This window comes from Eulemur rufifrons, chromosome 7 (genome assembly GCF_041146395.1).
Source record: "Eulemur rufifrons isolate Redbay chromosome 7, OSU_ERuf_1, whole genome shotgun sequence".
Taxonomy (NCBI): domain Eukaryota; kingdom Metazoa; phylum Chordata; class Mammalia; order Primates; family Lemuridae; genus Eulemur; species Eulemur rufifrons.
The window spans coordinates 286,316,068-286,332,646 of NC_090989.1; the positions used below are offsets into that span (position 1 = coordinate 286,316,068).

The 16,579-nt window shown below is 50.2% G+C and overlaps 1 protein-coding gene across 3 annotated transcripts in view; it reads left to right on the plus strand.

Moving 5' to 3' along the window:
• EHMT1 (euchromatic histone lysine methyltransferase 1) overlaps positions 1–16,579 on the plus strand; it is a 171,039-nt gene that overhangs the window by 62,250 nt on the left and 92,210 nt on the right. For 2 of the 3 annotated variants that reach the window (XM_069477201.1, XM_069477203.1), the window contains exon 2: positions 3,966–4,032. In XM_069477201.1, the coding sequence (XP_069333302.1) occupies positions 3,966–4,032 (67 nt within the window). The remainder of the gene's footprint in view (positions 1–3,965; positions 4,033–16,579) is intronic. The other variant, XM_069477202.1, reaches the window with a different exon arrangement.

The following is a 16,579-nucleotide window of genomic DNA, read 5'->3' on the forward strand; positions in this document are numbered from 1 at the left end:
ATTTTGTTTTGCTTAGGTCAAGGAGGAAGAATAATATGCCAGGCTAGATGGTTGAGGTAGAGAGACAACTTTTTTTCAGTGACCTTTGTGAGTATGAGCTGTTCTTCCTTTTTTTTTTTTTTTTTGTCTTTTTTGAGACAAGGTCTTGCTCTGTCGCCCGGGCTGGAATGCAGTGGCGCGATCACAGCTCACTGCAGCCTCCACCTCCTGGGCTCCAGCATCCTCCTGCCTCGGCTCCCGAGTGGCCGGGACCACAGGCACCACCACTACCACGCCCGGCTGATTGTTCTTATTTTTTGTAGAGACGGGGTCTCGCTGTGTCACCCAGGCTGGTCTCGAACTCCTGGGCTCAAGCGATCCTCCCTCCTTGGCCTCCCAGAGTGTGAGGATTACAGGTGTGAGCTGCTGTGCCCGGCCTCACGGAGTAGTTTCAGAATCCACTGATGAATCGTACCCAAATCATTATTGTTATAGCAGGAAAATGGCGATTTTTAACTCCCATTGTTCTTTTTGCCTTTACTAGTTAGCATTCTATTATAAAGAAGAGCTTTTTCTTCTCTATTTATTTATTATCTGTTCATTTAATATTAGTTTGGACTCACACTATCATTATTTTGTCACTGGGTATGACCTATTACTGTCATTATCCGTTTTGAGTCCCAGGTGTCCCAGAGTTGGCCAGTGGGCACCCATGTGGGCATTTCTGTGTCCCTGTCACAGGTTGGTTATTCTTTGAGCACTTCCTCTCTCGCGTGCTGAAGGCTGCCCTGAGCTCCGTTTGGACTCTGCGTGTCCCAGCCTGGCGTCGATCATCTCTTTCAGGGGCCTCGTCTCTCTCGGCTGGAAATGACGTATGGGGGTGACATTCAGCACCTGGTGCTCTTGTTGCTGCCGACGTGTGCGTGCTCCAGGTCCTGTGCCGGTCGAGCTTCACGTGTGCGTGCTCCCAGGTCCTGTGCCGGTCGGGCTTCACGTGTGCGTGCTCCAGGTCCTGTGCCGGTCGGGCTTCACGTGTGCATGCTCCCAGGTCCTGTGCTGGTCGGGCTTCACGTGTGCGTGCTCCCAGGTCCTGTGCCGGTCGGGCTTCACGTGTGCGTGCTCCCAGGTCCTGTGCCGGTCGGGCTTGCCGTGTGCGTGCTCCTACCGGCTGCAGTTCCCGTCCTCCACCTCGTGTTTCCACGTCCGAAGCCCAGGTCCCCGTCCTTAGGTAAGGCTCTTCTTGCAAAGGACAGAGACTCGGGCCACCCAACACGAGAGGGTCCTTTTGGTGTCAAGATTGTCCTTTCTCCCTCCTGAGCTGGAGAGCTGTCAGGCCTGAAGTCCCTGCCAGCAGACGGCTTTGGTTCTGCCATCGTGAGTCCTGTGTGGAGCCCACGTGGGCACCCTCGAGGCCTGGGGTGGTGGGTTTGTTACCTGTCTGGGCCACAGAGCCTGTCTTTGACTCTTTCCATCCACGTCGGGAGTTCTGACCGTGTTGTGGGTCGTTGGCCCTTTGCAAAGGTGACAAGAACCAGGTTCCCTCCTGCTAGACAAAATGTAGGCTCAGCTTATACAGAACATTTGAATTGCAGTTTCAGGAGGTTTTTATTCTTCCTGCTGTGGTCCTGGGCTAAGCTGGGGCCCAGGCCCTGCCCGGGCTCGGTCATTTGTCCTTCCGGATGCGTCCTCTGCACGCCCTGCTCTGTGCCCTCCAGAGGGGTCGGAGCGCAGCTGGGGCTCGGCCTGCTCGGCTCGCTCAGCAGACACTGCATCTGGGTGTGTCCAGTGTGGGAAGCAGATGTGGCAGTTGAGGCAGAGGCCGCGGCGGCTCAGCCCTCTCAGAAAGACCGCGCGCTCTTCCTCGCACGTGCCGGCATTGGAGGCGCCGAGGGTGCCTCAGGGAACAGGACCAGTCGTCCCCCCGCCGCCATGGGGCCCAGCCTGGGCGAGCGGTGGACAGATGGGTGTGTCTGCAGGTGGGGGACACGGGGGTGCCCAGACGGGGCTGAGCGAGGAGCGCTGTGCCCGCCCAGTCTCTTCACGGGCACCTCGACCTGGCTCCGCCTGACACGAACCCGTCGCTTTCTGTGTCTTCTACCCCAGCCAGAAGAGGGTTGACGAAAGGACCACAGACGGTTTTGGCCACAGTTGTTGACAAGCCTCACACTCGCAGCGGGCCTGGCTCTGCCCTCGGGTCCCAGCGTGAGGGTCGTGAGGAGGTGGCCTGTGTGTCCACTGAGGTTTCCCACGTGCCTGGGCCAGCACAGTGCTCAGTGGTAGTGACTGACCTTCCCTCCGTGTGACCAGCAGGTAGCTGACCTCCTCAAGTCCTAGAAGGTCCCTGTGTGGTCCACCCAGGTCCCATCACCTGTGGTCTGGGGGCAGCATCAGGCCGTGCCTGCAGGGCCTCGCCCCCCACAGAGTGTGTGTTTGTGCATGCCTCAAAAGATCACGTCCTTTCATGTCCCCTGAGGGTCTCGGGGACCCCTGGGGTCCTCAGCTTACACTTTGAAAACCCCCAGTGGCCACACGTGGAGCTCTGGGGAGATGGAGGTGCTGGCCTAGACCCGGCTGGAGGGAGCTGGGCCGTGCTCGAGTCAGCACACCTGGCGAGTGGCGAAGTCACCCTCTCTGCCCGAGGGCTGCTGTGGGCCTGCCCTGGGAGGCACCGAGGGCACCGGACGAGGGCACCGGACGCTGGTTTCCAGCGGGGTCCAGGAGGGAGGGACATTGTGGGGGTGGGAGGCTTAGTAGGCTGGCGGCCCAGGGTGACAGGGTGGGGCATGGCCCTGCTCCCGGGAGCCAGACTTGCCTTGAAGTGAAATTAGCAGTGAGCTCAAGGTTCAGTGGGAGCGTGCTGACAAAATTTTCTGGTGTCTTTTGGAGAAAACATTCTAGAAGTTATCAGAAGTGTTACGGAATTATGCTCTTAGATTCTGGGAGCCTGAAGTTTCTGGAGCTTGAAGTGGGAAGGCAGAGTGTCTGGCATCTGCCTGCCCTGCCCCCAAGATGTGGGCAAGGCGCTCGCCAGCTCCCTGCCACCTCTCCTCCTGGGACTTGTGGTGGCCGCTGCTGTATCGGAGAGACCTGGTTAAGAGCGTTGGTGTGTCTGTGTTTACTTCTCCAGCCAGACTCTAGGCTGCTTGAAGGCAAAGATTTTTGTCTTTAAAAAGAAAATTCCAAGAGGCTTTGTGTGATACATGCCTCTACGTGGTAGACGCTTAAACTCAAATATTTAATGATTTAAGTTTCTTATTGAATTTTTTCCATTTTATCCATTTCTGTAACTTTTTGGTGGGTTGGACATTTGAAATACAGGAATTATTGTCAGCAGCGGAATGCATTTTGAAGTGAATTATAACATTCCTATAACAGAGCCAGAGCATTTTAGATATCTGATTGTATAAGTTATACATGAATGCATTCTTATTGTTAAAAAAACTGTCTCCAAAAATATAGATGAGGCCTGGTGCGGTGGCTCATGCCTGTAATCCTAGCACTTTGGGAGGCCAGGGCAGGAGGATCGCTTGAGGTCGGGGGTTTGAGACCAGCCTGAGCAAGACCGAGACCCCATCTCTACAAAAAAACCAGAAAAATCAGCCGGGTGTGGTGGTGGCACCTGGAGTTCAGCTGCTCGGGAGGCTGAGGCGGGAGGATCGCTTGAGCCCAGGCGTTTGACGTTGCAGTGAGCTGTGGTGACACCGCTGCACTCTATCTGGGGCAACGGAGCAAGTCTCTCTCTCAAAAAAAAAAAAAAAAAAAAAGATAAAGTCGAAGTTTCTGGGGCTGCCTTCTGAATGCCGGTTCTCCTCCTGGGGGGACTGTGTTGTCTGCTGGCCTGAGGAAGCCCTGACTGTCCTGCTGCCGACAGTGGCTCTTGCACTGGTTTGTCCTTGACTTCCTCCAGGTGGTGCATTTGGAGGAGCTGCGTTGGCGTGTTGCGCATCTGCTGGTCAGCCGTGTTGATGGCTGTTGTTTCTTCTTAGCAGGCAGTTCCGGCAAAGGGGGAGCCGAAGCAGGATTGCTGCGTGAAGACCGAGCTGCTGCGAGAAGGTAAGGGCGGCGCTCGCGTGCGCCTGGCCGGGGCTGCACGGCGGACGGAGACCGGCTGCCCACCGGCCGCCTCGCCTGTCCCGGGCTTCCGACTGTCTTCGCTCTACGCAGGCTGCTGTGCAGTGTCTCATCTGTCCCGTTGCTGACTGCACGTCACACGGACACACACAGACCTGCTAGAGAAGGAAAACACGTCCCAGAGTCTGAACAGCACAACCCCGCATACCCTTGTGTTAAAGCACGCCCAGGAAATGAGCAGTGCGCGGTCACACAAGTGTCTGTAGCAGCTGCACTGATATCACTGGGAGCTGGAAAGGACTCGGTGTCCTCACCTGGCAACAGCTGGACGGACCCGCCGTGGTGCTCCCCGCAGCAGGGCGTGGGCGCAGCACCACGGGGCAGGCTGCGTGATTCGTGCAGCGGCGTGGGCGATGCTCGGTGCGTTCAGAGCAGTGAAGGCAGCCGGACCCAAAAGGCCACACACTGATGCCTCCGCTTGTGTGACGGAAGCGGGGAGAGCACAGCGGTGGCTGCCAGAGGTGGCGGGAGGCGTGTTGCGGGGTCTGCACGGGTGCAGCTGAGGGAGACTGGGGTGCAGCGCTGACGTGGGAGGACTGGTGGCCGGGCCGCTCTGCGTTTGCGGGAGGTGCCCATGGAGCTGTGCACCCCAGAGGGTGTGACGGACCAGTCCACAGTGTTACCCACGTCCACTTGGCCACGCTGAGGGGGAGTGGGCCAGGTAACCTCGGAGAGAGGTGTCCTGACGACCCCGTGATGCTGGTGGCCACAGGAGAGGCTCAGATGCTGGCCCTGGGGAGGCTCCTGGCTGGGGCCTGCGTCTGCGAGATGGCCAGGCCCCCTGTCCCCGTGCACCCCTGTCCCCGTGCACCCCTGCCTGTGTCCTGCCCTCACGCCAGACGGCCGCTGGGTGCCTCGTGCAGCCCTCTGGTCGCCTGACTGCTCGCTCCTTGTGCTGTGGCCGCCCTGTTCCCTTCCGCCGCCACCCTGGCCCGCCCTGCAGAGCCGCCCCCACACGCAGTTGTGCCTCCACCTGCGTCACACCACACGGCCTGTTGAGACCTGACTGGGTGTTTCCTTCCTGTTCTTTGGCCCCTTCTTTTTGCCACCCCCTCTCTGCCCTTGAAACGGTCTCTCCTGCTGGCTCCAGCGCTCTCCGGCCTCCTCCCTTACCTCCCAGGTCGCCCCCGCCCCGAGGCCTTTTCTAGCAGAGCCTGTTGCACACGGGGTGCTGGCGTTGCAGGGGCCATGTTGTCCTTTTGTCCCTTACGCACTGCTCCTGAGCCACGGCCTTCATCAATCTTGATTAATCTTTTTTTTTTTTTTTTTTTTAAAGAGATGGGGTCTTGCTCGGTCACCCAGGCTGGAGTGCAGTGACACCATCACAGCTCTCTGCAGCCTCAATCTCCTGGGCTCGAGCATCCTCTCGCCTCAGCCTCCCAAGTAGCTGGGACTACGGGCGCACACCACCACACCTGGCTGATTTTTCTATTTTTGTAGAGACAGGGTCTTGCTATGTTGCCCAGGCTGGTCTCAAGTGACCCTCCTGCCTTGGCCTCCCAAAACTCTGGGATTACAAGCGTGAGCCACCACGCCCTGCTTCATCCTTTTGAAAAATGCTGGATTCGTTCTACAGTGGCTGTGCCATCTTGCATTCCCACCACAGCTTATTGGGGCTCCAGTTCCTCCACATCCTCGGCATCACTTGTCACTGTCTCTCATGTGAGTGCAGCCACCCTGGTGACTGCGAAGTGGCGGCTCATTGTGCTTGGATCTGCATTTCCCTGACGGCCAGTTATTAATACGTTGAGCATGATTTCAGGTGCTTATTGGCCATTTTTATATCTTCTTTGGAAAAATATCTTTTCTCATCCTGTGGTTTTTATTGTTGGGTTGTCAGAGTTACAGATACAAGTCCCGTATGAGATACAGGATTTGCAGATATCTTCCCTGTTCTGTGGCTTGTCTTCCCACTTTCGTGACAGTGTCGTTTGAGGTACAAATGTTTTTAATTTTGATGAAGTCCAGTTTATCTGTTTGTTTCCTTTGGTTGCTATTCCTTTTGGTATAACATCTAACAAACCATTACTTAATAAAAGGTCACCAATATTTATGCCTATTTTTTCTTCTTAGAATTTTATATTTAGGTCTTTGATCTATTTTGAGTTAATTTTTGTATGTGGTTTGAGGTAGGGATCCAACATTCTTTTGCAAGTTTATATCCAGTTGTCCCAGCATCATTTATTCAAAAGACCATTCTTCCCCATGGAGTTGTTCTTGCATTTTTGTTGGAAATCAATTGAGTGTAAACGTGAGGGTTTATTCTCAGACTCCAGTTCTGTTTCATTGGTGTCTTTCCTTACGCAAGTGCTGTACTGTCCTGATTACTGTCGCTTTGTGCCGAGCGTTGAAACTGGAAAGCGTGAGGCCTCTAACTTTCTTTTTAAGGATTGCTCTGGTTATTCTGGTCTCTTGAGGTTCCATATGGATAGAATCAGCTTGTCAATTTCTGCACATAAGCCAGGTAGAATTTTGTTGTGGACCAGGTTGAATCTGTGGATCAATTTGGGGACTACAGATGCTCCTCGACTTACGGGGTTATATCTCAGTAAGTCGAAAATGTATTTAATACTGCTAACCCGCTGAAACATGGTAGCTTAGCCTAGCGTACCTTAAATGTGCTCAGAACACTTACATTAGCCTACAGTTGGACAGAGTCATCTCACATGAAGCCTACTCTGTAATAAAGTGTGGAGTATCTCCTAAAATTTATTGAATACTGAAAGTGAAAATCAGAGTGGTTGTATGGGTGCTCGAAGTGTGGTTTCTACTAAGTGCACGTCACTTTCCCGCCACCACAGAGGTGAACAATCGTGGGTGGAACCGTGGCAAGTCAAGGACGTCTGTTTTGCCACCCTGATAATATGAAATATTCCAATCCATGAACATGAGGTCTTTCTACTTAGGTCTTCTATAATTTTGTTCTCAATAATGTTCTGTAATTTTCAGTGTGCAAGTCTTACACTTTTTTGTTAAATGTACCCCTAATCTTGATGTTATATTAAATGTAATTTAAAAAAATTTTTCATTTTGTTTATTGATACTGTATAGAAATACAATTTATTTTTATATACCGATCTTGTATCCTACAATCTTGCTGAACTCATTAATTCTAATAGTTGTTTAGACTTCCTTAGGGATTTCTATATACAAGGTCATGTCATCTGCACTAGAGATTGTTTGGTTTCTTCCTTTCCAAGCGGCGTGGCTTTTGTGTCTCCTTCTTCCTTCATTGCCTTGCTTAGATCTCCCAGTACAAGGTCGAACGGAAGCGGCAGGAATGGACGTCCTTGTCTTGTTTCTGGTCTTGGGGAGAAAACTTCTTGTCTTTCACCATTTAGTGTGGTAGCTGCAGGTGTTTTGTAGGTGCCCTTGGTCAGGTTGGGGAAGTTCCCGTCTGTTCTTAATTTGCCAAGTGTTTTTATCATTAAAGGAGTATTGCTTTTTTTCTGTGTCTGTTTAGATGCTTACATGGTTTTTGTCCTTTATTCTGTTCTGCTGATATTCAGTGTATTACGTTAATTGATTTTTTAAGTTACTAAACCAACCTTAGATTCCTGGGATAAATCCTACTTGTCCAGTTCATGATGTTTAATCTCCCCTGCCTTTTTTTTTTTTTTTTGCAGCATTTAGTTTGCTAGTATTTTGTTTAGGATGTTTGTATCTACATTCATAAGAGATATTTGTCTATAGTTTTCTTATGATGTCTTTGTCTGTTTTTTGTGTCAGGCCTCATGGCGTAAGTTGGGGAGAGATCCCTCCTCTTCCGTATTTTGGAGGAGTTTATGAAAATTGATACTAATTATTTTTTATTTCTTTTTAATTAGAGACAGGGTCTTGCTCTGTCTCCCAGGCAGTGGCTCAATCAGGACTCACTGTAGCCTCAAACTCAAGTGATCCTCCTGCCTTAGCCTCCCAAGTAGCTGAGATTACAGGTGCACTGGGGGGGAGGGGCGGTCAGAGCCTGAGGCTGCGCAGGGCTGACTGCAGGTTTGCCCCCCCGGCAGTTTGCTGATGCTGTTCCCTTGCTTTCTGGCTGGCTGAAGTTTTAACTAGAATCTGTAGTCATTTTAATCTTTTTCTCCACGTGTGATGTTTTTCTTCTCTGCTTTAAGATTTTTATCTCTATCACTGATTTTCAAGTTTGATTGTGTTGTACATTGGTTTGGTTTGTGTTTACCTTGCGTGGAGTTCAGTAGCTTCTTAGATCACTGATTTTATAGTTGTCATCAAACTTGGAAATATTTGGCCAAAATAAATTTTCAAATACATTTTCCTTTCTCTCTCCCATTTGGTCTCTCCAAGTGTGTGTGAATCAGACTACTTCACATTGTCCCACAGTCCACGTGGGCTCAACTCGCTCCCCTGTCAGCTGCTTCCCCTTCGTGCTCCACTTTGCGCAGATTCTGGGGATGTGCCTCCCAGTTCTCCGGGCGTCGGCGTCTGGCCTGTCAGTCTCGCTGCGTGACGGATGAACTTCACGTGCCTTCCGTCAGTCCCGTCTGGGGAGAGGGCTGCGGGACAGGCGTCTGCATGCACGTCTGTGTGTCCCCCATGGTGGGTATGTTTTCCCGTAAACACACACCGTGCTGCAGTCTTACCACGCGTGTCTGTTCTCCCGGGGGCCTTCCTGACTGGCTGGCTTCTTCGTCACGGTTCTCCTGCCTGTTGCGATGTGGTGTTTTTCGCTGGGATGGTACTGTCGGTGGGTTGAATATGATGTTGGATTTGGTTATCTTTCTCACGAAATAAGATTGCTGGACTTTTCTGAGGTACGTGATTCATTGACTTGCAGATAAGTTTATCTCTTTTTGGCCTCTTTGTAAGCATTTTTATCCTGAAATGGAGTAACTTTCAATTCTGGAATGCTTTGCAGTAGTTGGGTAAGAATTTTTGCTCAGGTCACAGAATCCTGCTTCTAGACGTTCGCCACTCGGGGTCCCTGCTGGACCCAGTGTGGCAACGGACAGTTCTCCTCCCCTGGTCGGATTTCTGTTTCAGCGCACGTTAGACTCGGTACTGAGTCTTCTGGCTCATGAGCAAGGTATGTTTCTCCATTCATTTAGTTTTTAGAAAATTTTTCTTAGGCACACATTGTATTTCCCAGTGTATGGGTCTTGCATCTTAAATTATTTCATATTTTCTTCTGTTTGTATAAATTTTGTGTTTAAAATTTTATTTACCAATTGTTCATTGCTGGTATGTATAGACTCGAGACTTATCTTTTCTAATTAACTTTATTTTGGGATAATTGTGGATTCACATGTAGGTTTAAGAAGCAGCGCGGAGGGATCTCCCGTCTTTCCTGTTCCCACCAGCAGTGGCGGCTTACAAGGCCGCGGCGCGTACCACAGCGGGGGCGTGTGGATTCCGTCTCCCAGTGTCCTTCAGGTTTTCCCGGCTTTACCTGTGGGCGTGTGCACTTTTGTCACGGTGTCGGCTGGTGCACCCACCCCCACAGCTGCTGGGGACGCGGCTGTCCCCGAGCACCGGGCCCCGCTTGCTCGCGCGTGGCTGTGCGGCCTTTCACCCCGCCCTTCCCTCCTCTTGCTTCTGTTTTCTGGCAACGACCAGTCTGTTCCCCATTTCTGTGGTTTTGTCTGTATACATGGTTTCATATGCCAGGCAGCCTTTCTGGATTGACTTATTTTTTTCACTTGGCACAATTCCCTGGGGGTTCCTTCACGTTACTTCATATGTCAGTAGTTCGTTCCTTTTTATTCCTGAGTAATGTTCCGTAATGTTCCGTAGTGTGAATGTGCTGCAGTTTGTTTAGCCACTTACTCCTTGGGAGACATCTGCGTGGTTTCCATTTCTTGTCTTTTGTTATGAAATGTCAGCTGCAGTGAACATGTGTGCACACGTTTTTGTTTGGATCTAAGTTTTCGTGTCTTTGGGATAAATGCCCAGGAGTGCAGTTGCCATTGTATGGTAGGTGTGTGTCTAGTTGTAGGAGAAACCGCTGAACTGTTTTCCAGAACAGCCGTGTCTGACACTCCGGCTCCCCAGCAGCTGTCGGCCACGCACGTGGGTTCCGGTTTCTCCACACGCCATTGCTGACCAGCGTGAAAGTCACAGCCATCGTAATGGGTGCGAAGTAGTATTTCATTATGGGTTAGATGTGCTACTGTTTAGTTTTGAGAATTCTTTATATATTCTAGATACTAGTCTTCTGTCAGATATGTAATGAGCAAATATTTTTCTCCCAGCATGTAGCTATCTTTTCATCCTCTTCACATGGGCTTTTGCAGAGCAGAAGTTTTTAATTTTGATAAAATCCAATTTATCAGTTTTTCTTTTTATGGATTGTACTTGTGGTGTCAAGGCTAAGACTCTTTGACTAATCCTCCATCCCAAAGATTTTTTTTTTTTTTTTTTTTTTGAGACAGTCTCATTCTGTCACCCAGGCGGGACTGCAGTGGTGTCATCGTAGCTCACTATATCCTCAAACTCCGGGGCTAAAGCGATCCTCCTGCTTCAGCCTCCTGAGTAGCTGGGACTACAGGTGTGCACCACCACACCCAGGTAATTTTTCTATTTTTAGTAGAGACGGGGTCTCACTCTTGCTCAGGCTGGTCTCGAACTCCTGACCTCAAGTGATCCTCCTGCCTTGGCCTCCCAAAGTCTTCAAAAATATTTTTCTTGGGCCGGGCGTGGTGGCTCACGCCTGTAATCCTAGCACTCTGGGAGGCCGAGGTGGGCGGATCGTTTGAGCTCAGGAGTTCAAGACCAGCCTGAGCAAGAGCGAGACCCTATCTCTACTAAAAATAGAAAGAAATTATATGGACAGCTAAAAATATATATATAGAAAAAATTAGCCGGGCATGGTGGTGCATGCCTGTAGTCCCAGCTACTCGGGAGGCTGAGACAGGAGGATCCCTTGAGCTCAGGAGTCTGAGGTTGCTGTGAGCTAGGCTGACGCCACGGCACTCACTCTAGCCTGGGCAACAGAGTGAGACTCTGTCTCAAAAAAAAAAAAAAAAAAAAAAAAAATATTTTTCTTAAAGTTCTATAGTTTTATGATGTACCTTTATATTTCTTTTGAATTTTGAGTTAATTTTTATGTAAGGTGTGAGGTTTAGGTCAAGGTTCATTTTTATAATCTATCTTGTGTTCTGTAACCTTCCCAGACTCAGTCACCAGTTCTAGTACCTTTCGTGCACGTTCCTTTGGATTTTCTACATACGGGGTCCTGTCAACTGTGAGTCAGTTTTGCTGATTCTTTCCAGCCCGAATGCTCTGTGTTTTGTTGAGTGCCTGGCCAGAACCTTCAGGATTCTGTTAGTGAGAGAGTACATCCTCATGTGGGTCCTGATGTTCGGGAGGGGAGGAAGCGTGAGTCTTTTGCCAGGAAGTCTGGTGTTCGCTGTCGGTTTACATGGCGCCCTTTGTCAGCTTGAGGGAGTGTCCTTCTTTCACTGTGGTAGTTTGCTTGGAGTTTTTATCTGACGTGGTTGTTGTCAAATGGTATTTTCTGAGTCTCTTGAGATGATAATTTATTTTTCTCTTACTTTGCCAGAATGGTGAATTAGATCACTTGGTTTATGTGTTTGTATGTTTGTTTTAAGAAATGAGATCTCGCCCTGTCGCCCAGGCTGGAGTGCCGTGGCGTCCTCGTAGCCCACTGCAGCTTCCAGCGCCCGGGTATGAGCGATCTTCCTGCCTTAGCCTCCCCAGTAGCTGGGACTACAGGTGTGTGCTACCACACCTGGCTGATTTTTTTCTAGTTTTTAAAGAGACAGGGTCTTTCTGTGTTGCCCAGGCTGATCTCAAAACTCCTGGGCTCAAGCAGTCCTCCCGCCTCAGCCTCCCAGAGTGCTGGGATTATAGGTGTGAGCCACTGCATCTGGCCCAATTGGTTACTTTAATATGAAACCAACTCTGCCTTTCTGGGATAAACCCCACTTATACTGTTTATATTATCTTTTAAAGTACACTTTGGATTTGATTTATAATTTTGTTTAGAATGTTTACATTTATGTTCATTTAGGGATATCAGTCTGTAGTGTTTTTTTTTTCTTTCTTGCAATGCCTTTCTTTGCCTGGTTTTGGTATCAGGGTGTGACCTCAAAGAATAAGGTTTATCAGTTTTGTTCACTTTGTTGAAAAAACAACTTTTGGTTTCATTGATTTCCTCTACTTTTCTATTTTCTGTTTCATCAGTTCTCACTCTGATTTATATTATTTTCTTTCTTTTGCTTGTTTGGGGTTTAACTTACTTTTTTTTTTTTCCCCTAATTTCATAAGATTTTAGGATGCTGAAGACTTCTTCCCTGACACAGGTGCTTAGGGCTATCCATTTTCTTTTTTTTTTCTTTTTCTTTCTTTTTTTATTTCAACAGATTTAGGAGTGCAAGTGGTTTTTGGTTACATGAACGAATGGTATGGTGGTGATGTCCCCTGAATGGCGTATGTAGCGCTGGGACCTCCCACTTGTTCTGATGGATCGTGTTTTCATTTTCTTTCAGTTCAAAATGCTTTTTGATTTCTCTTGATTTCTTGTTTGTCCCATGGTTTATTTAGAAGTGTATTGTATAGTTTTCAAATATTTGGGCATTTTACTCGATCTCTTTTTGTTATTGATTTTAAATTTCATCCCATTGAGCTCAGAAAACATACTTTATTCTGACTTCAGTCATTTTAAATTGATGGAGACCTGTTTCACGTCTTCGTGTGTGGTCTCTCCAGGTGAGGACTCTGTGTGCCTTGAGCGGGAGGTGTCTGCTGTTTGGGTGGCCTGTGGGGTCCGGGTGGGTCAAGTTTGCTGGCAGTGTAGTTCAACCTCACTGATTTTCTGCTTGTTCTGTCAGTCACGTAGGGAAGGATATTGAGATCTGTGACTATAATTTTGGAACTTTTTATTTCCCTTAGCAATTCCATTGGTGCTTGACTCCAGTATTTTGAGGCCCTTTTATTGTATATTCTTTTTTTTTTTTTTTTTGAGACAGAGTCTCGCTCTGTTGCCCGGGCTAGAGTGAGTGCCGTGGCGTCAGCCTAGCTCACAGCAACCTCAAACTCCTGGGCTTAAGCGATCCTACTGCCTCAGCCTCCCGAGTAGTTGGGACTACAGGCATGCGCCACCATGCCCGGCTAATTTTTTCTATATATATTTTTAGTTGTCCATATAATTTCTTTCTATTTTTAGTAGAGACGGGGTCTCGCTCTTGCTCAGGCTGGTCTCGAACTCCTGACCTCGAGCTATCCACCCGCCTCGGCCTCCCAGAGTGCTAGGATTACAGGCGTGAGCCACCACGCCCGGCCTGTATATTCTTTTTTCTGTAATCTACTTTGCTATCGAAGTAGCCATTCCAGCTTTTTAAAAATTCATTTTTGCTCATGTTTGTGAAAGGGCTGTATATGCAGAGTGGCTCCCAAATGCTGAAGGAACCAAGAAAGCAAAGAACAAGGAAGGCAAATCCAGTTTGTCACTAAAGGGTAGTTTATTGGGGAACTTATGGAGGGAAGCTTGCGTCTAGGGCGGCATCCGGACAGGTGTGTGTCTGCACCGTTACCCCCGAGACCCAGGGCTCGTACACCGTGGGGCTGGGCTGCGTGCGCCATGGAGAGCTACAGGCCACCCTGCAGACAGGCAAGAGTGCGCGTGAGCCAGAGCCTGTGATCTGTGCAGTGACATCACAGTTGCTTTGCCCTAAAGGCAGGATTTGTAATAGTGCACGTTCTTGCACTCAGGACAGTAAATAAGGTAGGAGTCAGGAGGCGTTCGCAGGACTGGGGTGAACCAGAAGTCACCAGGGCGAATTAGCATCCAAGATGGGGTCAGCCCTGACCGCACAGCACGTGGTTCACCTTTGCCGTCTCCGCAACCTGTGCTTCTCATTTTACTAGTATGTTTTCTTGTAGCTGTATTGTTTATTGTATTGCTTTTTTATCACTCTGATCATCTCTGCCTTTCATTTAGGGTTTTAGGCCATTTACATGCTTAATAGCATTTTTTATTTCCTTTTCAGTAAATTTCCTTTTCGGAAAATGTTTGTGTCATTTTCCTTTTCTTCGGGTAGGGTTTCTGCATTTTCATGCTGATTAAAGCCTTTACTTGTATCTGAATATCAATTCCTTGTCAGTTTTAGAAATTGCAGTTGTATCATTCTTCATTGCTTAACCTGCCTATTTAAATTCCTTGTAGAGCAAACATCTATAATTTTGATATAATCAGATTTTTCTCTTGACGATTTATGCTTTTGATGTTTTATGAATTTTCCCAGTTTCTAGGCCATAGATCTGTTCTTCTGCATTTTCCTTTATGAACTTGAGGTTTCCGACTGGGACGTTATTTCCCAAGCGTGAGAGTGTGGGACTCACCACGGGCCTCGCGGAGACCTGCAGGAGGGGCTCTGGGGGCTCTGGCTTGGGGTTCAGACTCAGCGGGGGTGGGGGGGCTCTGGCTTGGGGTTCAGACTCAGCGGGGGTGGGGGGCTCTGGCTTGGGGTTCAGACTCAGCGAGGGTGGGGGGCTCTGGCTTGGGGTTCAGACTCAGCGGGGGTGGGGGGCTCTGGCTTGGGGTTCAGACTCAGCGGGGGTGGGGGGGGCTCTGGCTTGGGGTTCAGACTCAGCGAGGGTGGGGGGCTCTGGCTTGGGGTTCAGACTCAGCGAGGGTGGGGGGCTCTGGCTTGGGGTTCAGACTCAGGGGGGGTGGGGGGCTCTGGCTTGGGGTTCAGACTCAGCGAGGGTGGGGGGGTCTGGCTTGGGGTTCAGACTCAGCGGGGGTGGGGGGCTCTGGCTTGGGGTTCAGACTCAGCGGGGGTGGGGGGGTCTGGCTTGGGGTTCAGACTCAGCGGGGGTGGGGGGCTCTGGCTTGGGGTTCAGACTCAGGGGGGGTGGGGGGCTCTGGCTTGGGGTTCAGACTCAGCGGGGGTGGGGGGCTCTGGCTTGGGGTTCAGACTCAGGGGGGGTGGGGGGCTCTGGCTTGGGGTTCAGACTCAGCGGGGGTGGGGGGCTCTGGCTTGGGGTTCAGACTCAGCGAGGGTGGGGGGCTCTGGCTTGGGGTTCAGACTCAGTGGGGGTGGGGGGCTCTGGCTTGGGGTTCAGACTCAGGGGGGGTGGGGGGCTCTGGCTTGGGGTTCAGACTCAGCGAGGGTGGGGGGCTCTGGCTTGGGGTTCAGACTCAGCGAGGGTGGGGGGCTCTGGCTTGGGGTTCAGACTCAGCGGGGGTGGGGGGGGCTCTGGCTTGGGGTTCAGACTCAGCGAGGGTGGGGGGCTCTGGCTTGGGGTTCAGACTCAGCGGGGGTGGGGGGCTCTGGCTTGGGGTTCAGACTCAGGGGGGGTGGGGGGCTCTGGCTTGGGGTTCAGACTCAGCGGGGGTGGGGGGCTCTGGCTTGGGGTTCAGACTCAGCGGGGGTGGGGGGGGCTCTGGCTTGGGGTTCAGACTCAGCGAGGGTGGGGGGCTCTGGCTTGGGGTTCAGACTCAGCGAGGGTGGGGGGCTCTGGCTTGGGGTTCAGACTCAGCGGGGGTGGGGGGCTCTGGCTTGGGGTTCAGACTCAGCGGGGGTGGGGGGCTCTGGCTTGGGGTTCAGACTCAGCGGGGGTGGGGGGGGCTCTGGCTTGGGGTTCAGACTCAGCGAGGGTGGGGGGCTCTGGCTTGGGGTTCAGACTCAGCGGGGGTGGGGGGCTCTGGCTTGGGGTTCAGACTCAGGGGTGCAGGGCACTGTCTCATCCTGCTGCTGGTCCCTGACCCGCCGCTGAGCAGGCGTCTGGAACCAGCTGTGCCCGTGGTGTTGGTCAGGGCCCATGGAAGTTTTCTCTGTTATAGTGAGTCTGTTTTCCCTTTTCCATGATTTGTTATTGTTTTCATGATTTACTTTGTCACTTGTGAAAATTTATTCTTCTGTATATATTTTACACTAAGGTCATGGAGTTCTTCAGCACACTGTGGGAATTTTGATTAGAGTATCATTGAATTTATAGATTTAATTTGAGAAGATCTGACAGCTTTGTAGTGTTGTCATCCCATTTAAGACCATGAAATGCCCTCTGTTTAAAAATTTTTTTGTCTACACAGGCTTTGAGTAATCTTGGCTGATTTTTTATATCCTTTGTAGTTTTTCCTGCTTTTGTGAATAATAGCTTTTTTTTTCTCTTACATTTTCTAGTTAATGTTTGGGTAGAGAAATGCCCTTGATTTTTTAACTTGATTTCAAATTCAGCAATCGTACTGCACTTGTGTGTTTAGTCAAGGGTTGATTCTGTCTCCAGGGGATGATGACATCAGGTGGGATAGGGTGGTCTGCCCCTTCCTCTCCGGCCCCCGTGCCTCTCACGTCTCTCTTTCCACTTAGGTTCACCCAGCACCTCCTTCTTTGTGTTACGCACGAGTAGTATTAATGAGTGTCCTCATGTTCTTATCTTACATGTGGTTAATTTCATAATTGTGAATAAGTATACATTTGCTGCAGAATTTGGTCTATAGCCTTCTCCAAGTTCAAGAGGCGTCTACCTGTGCTGTTTTGCTAAG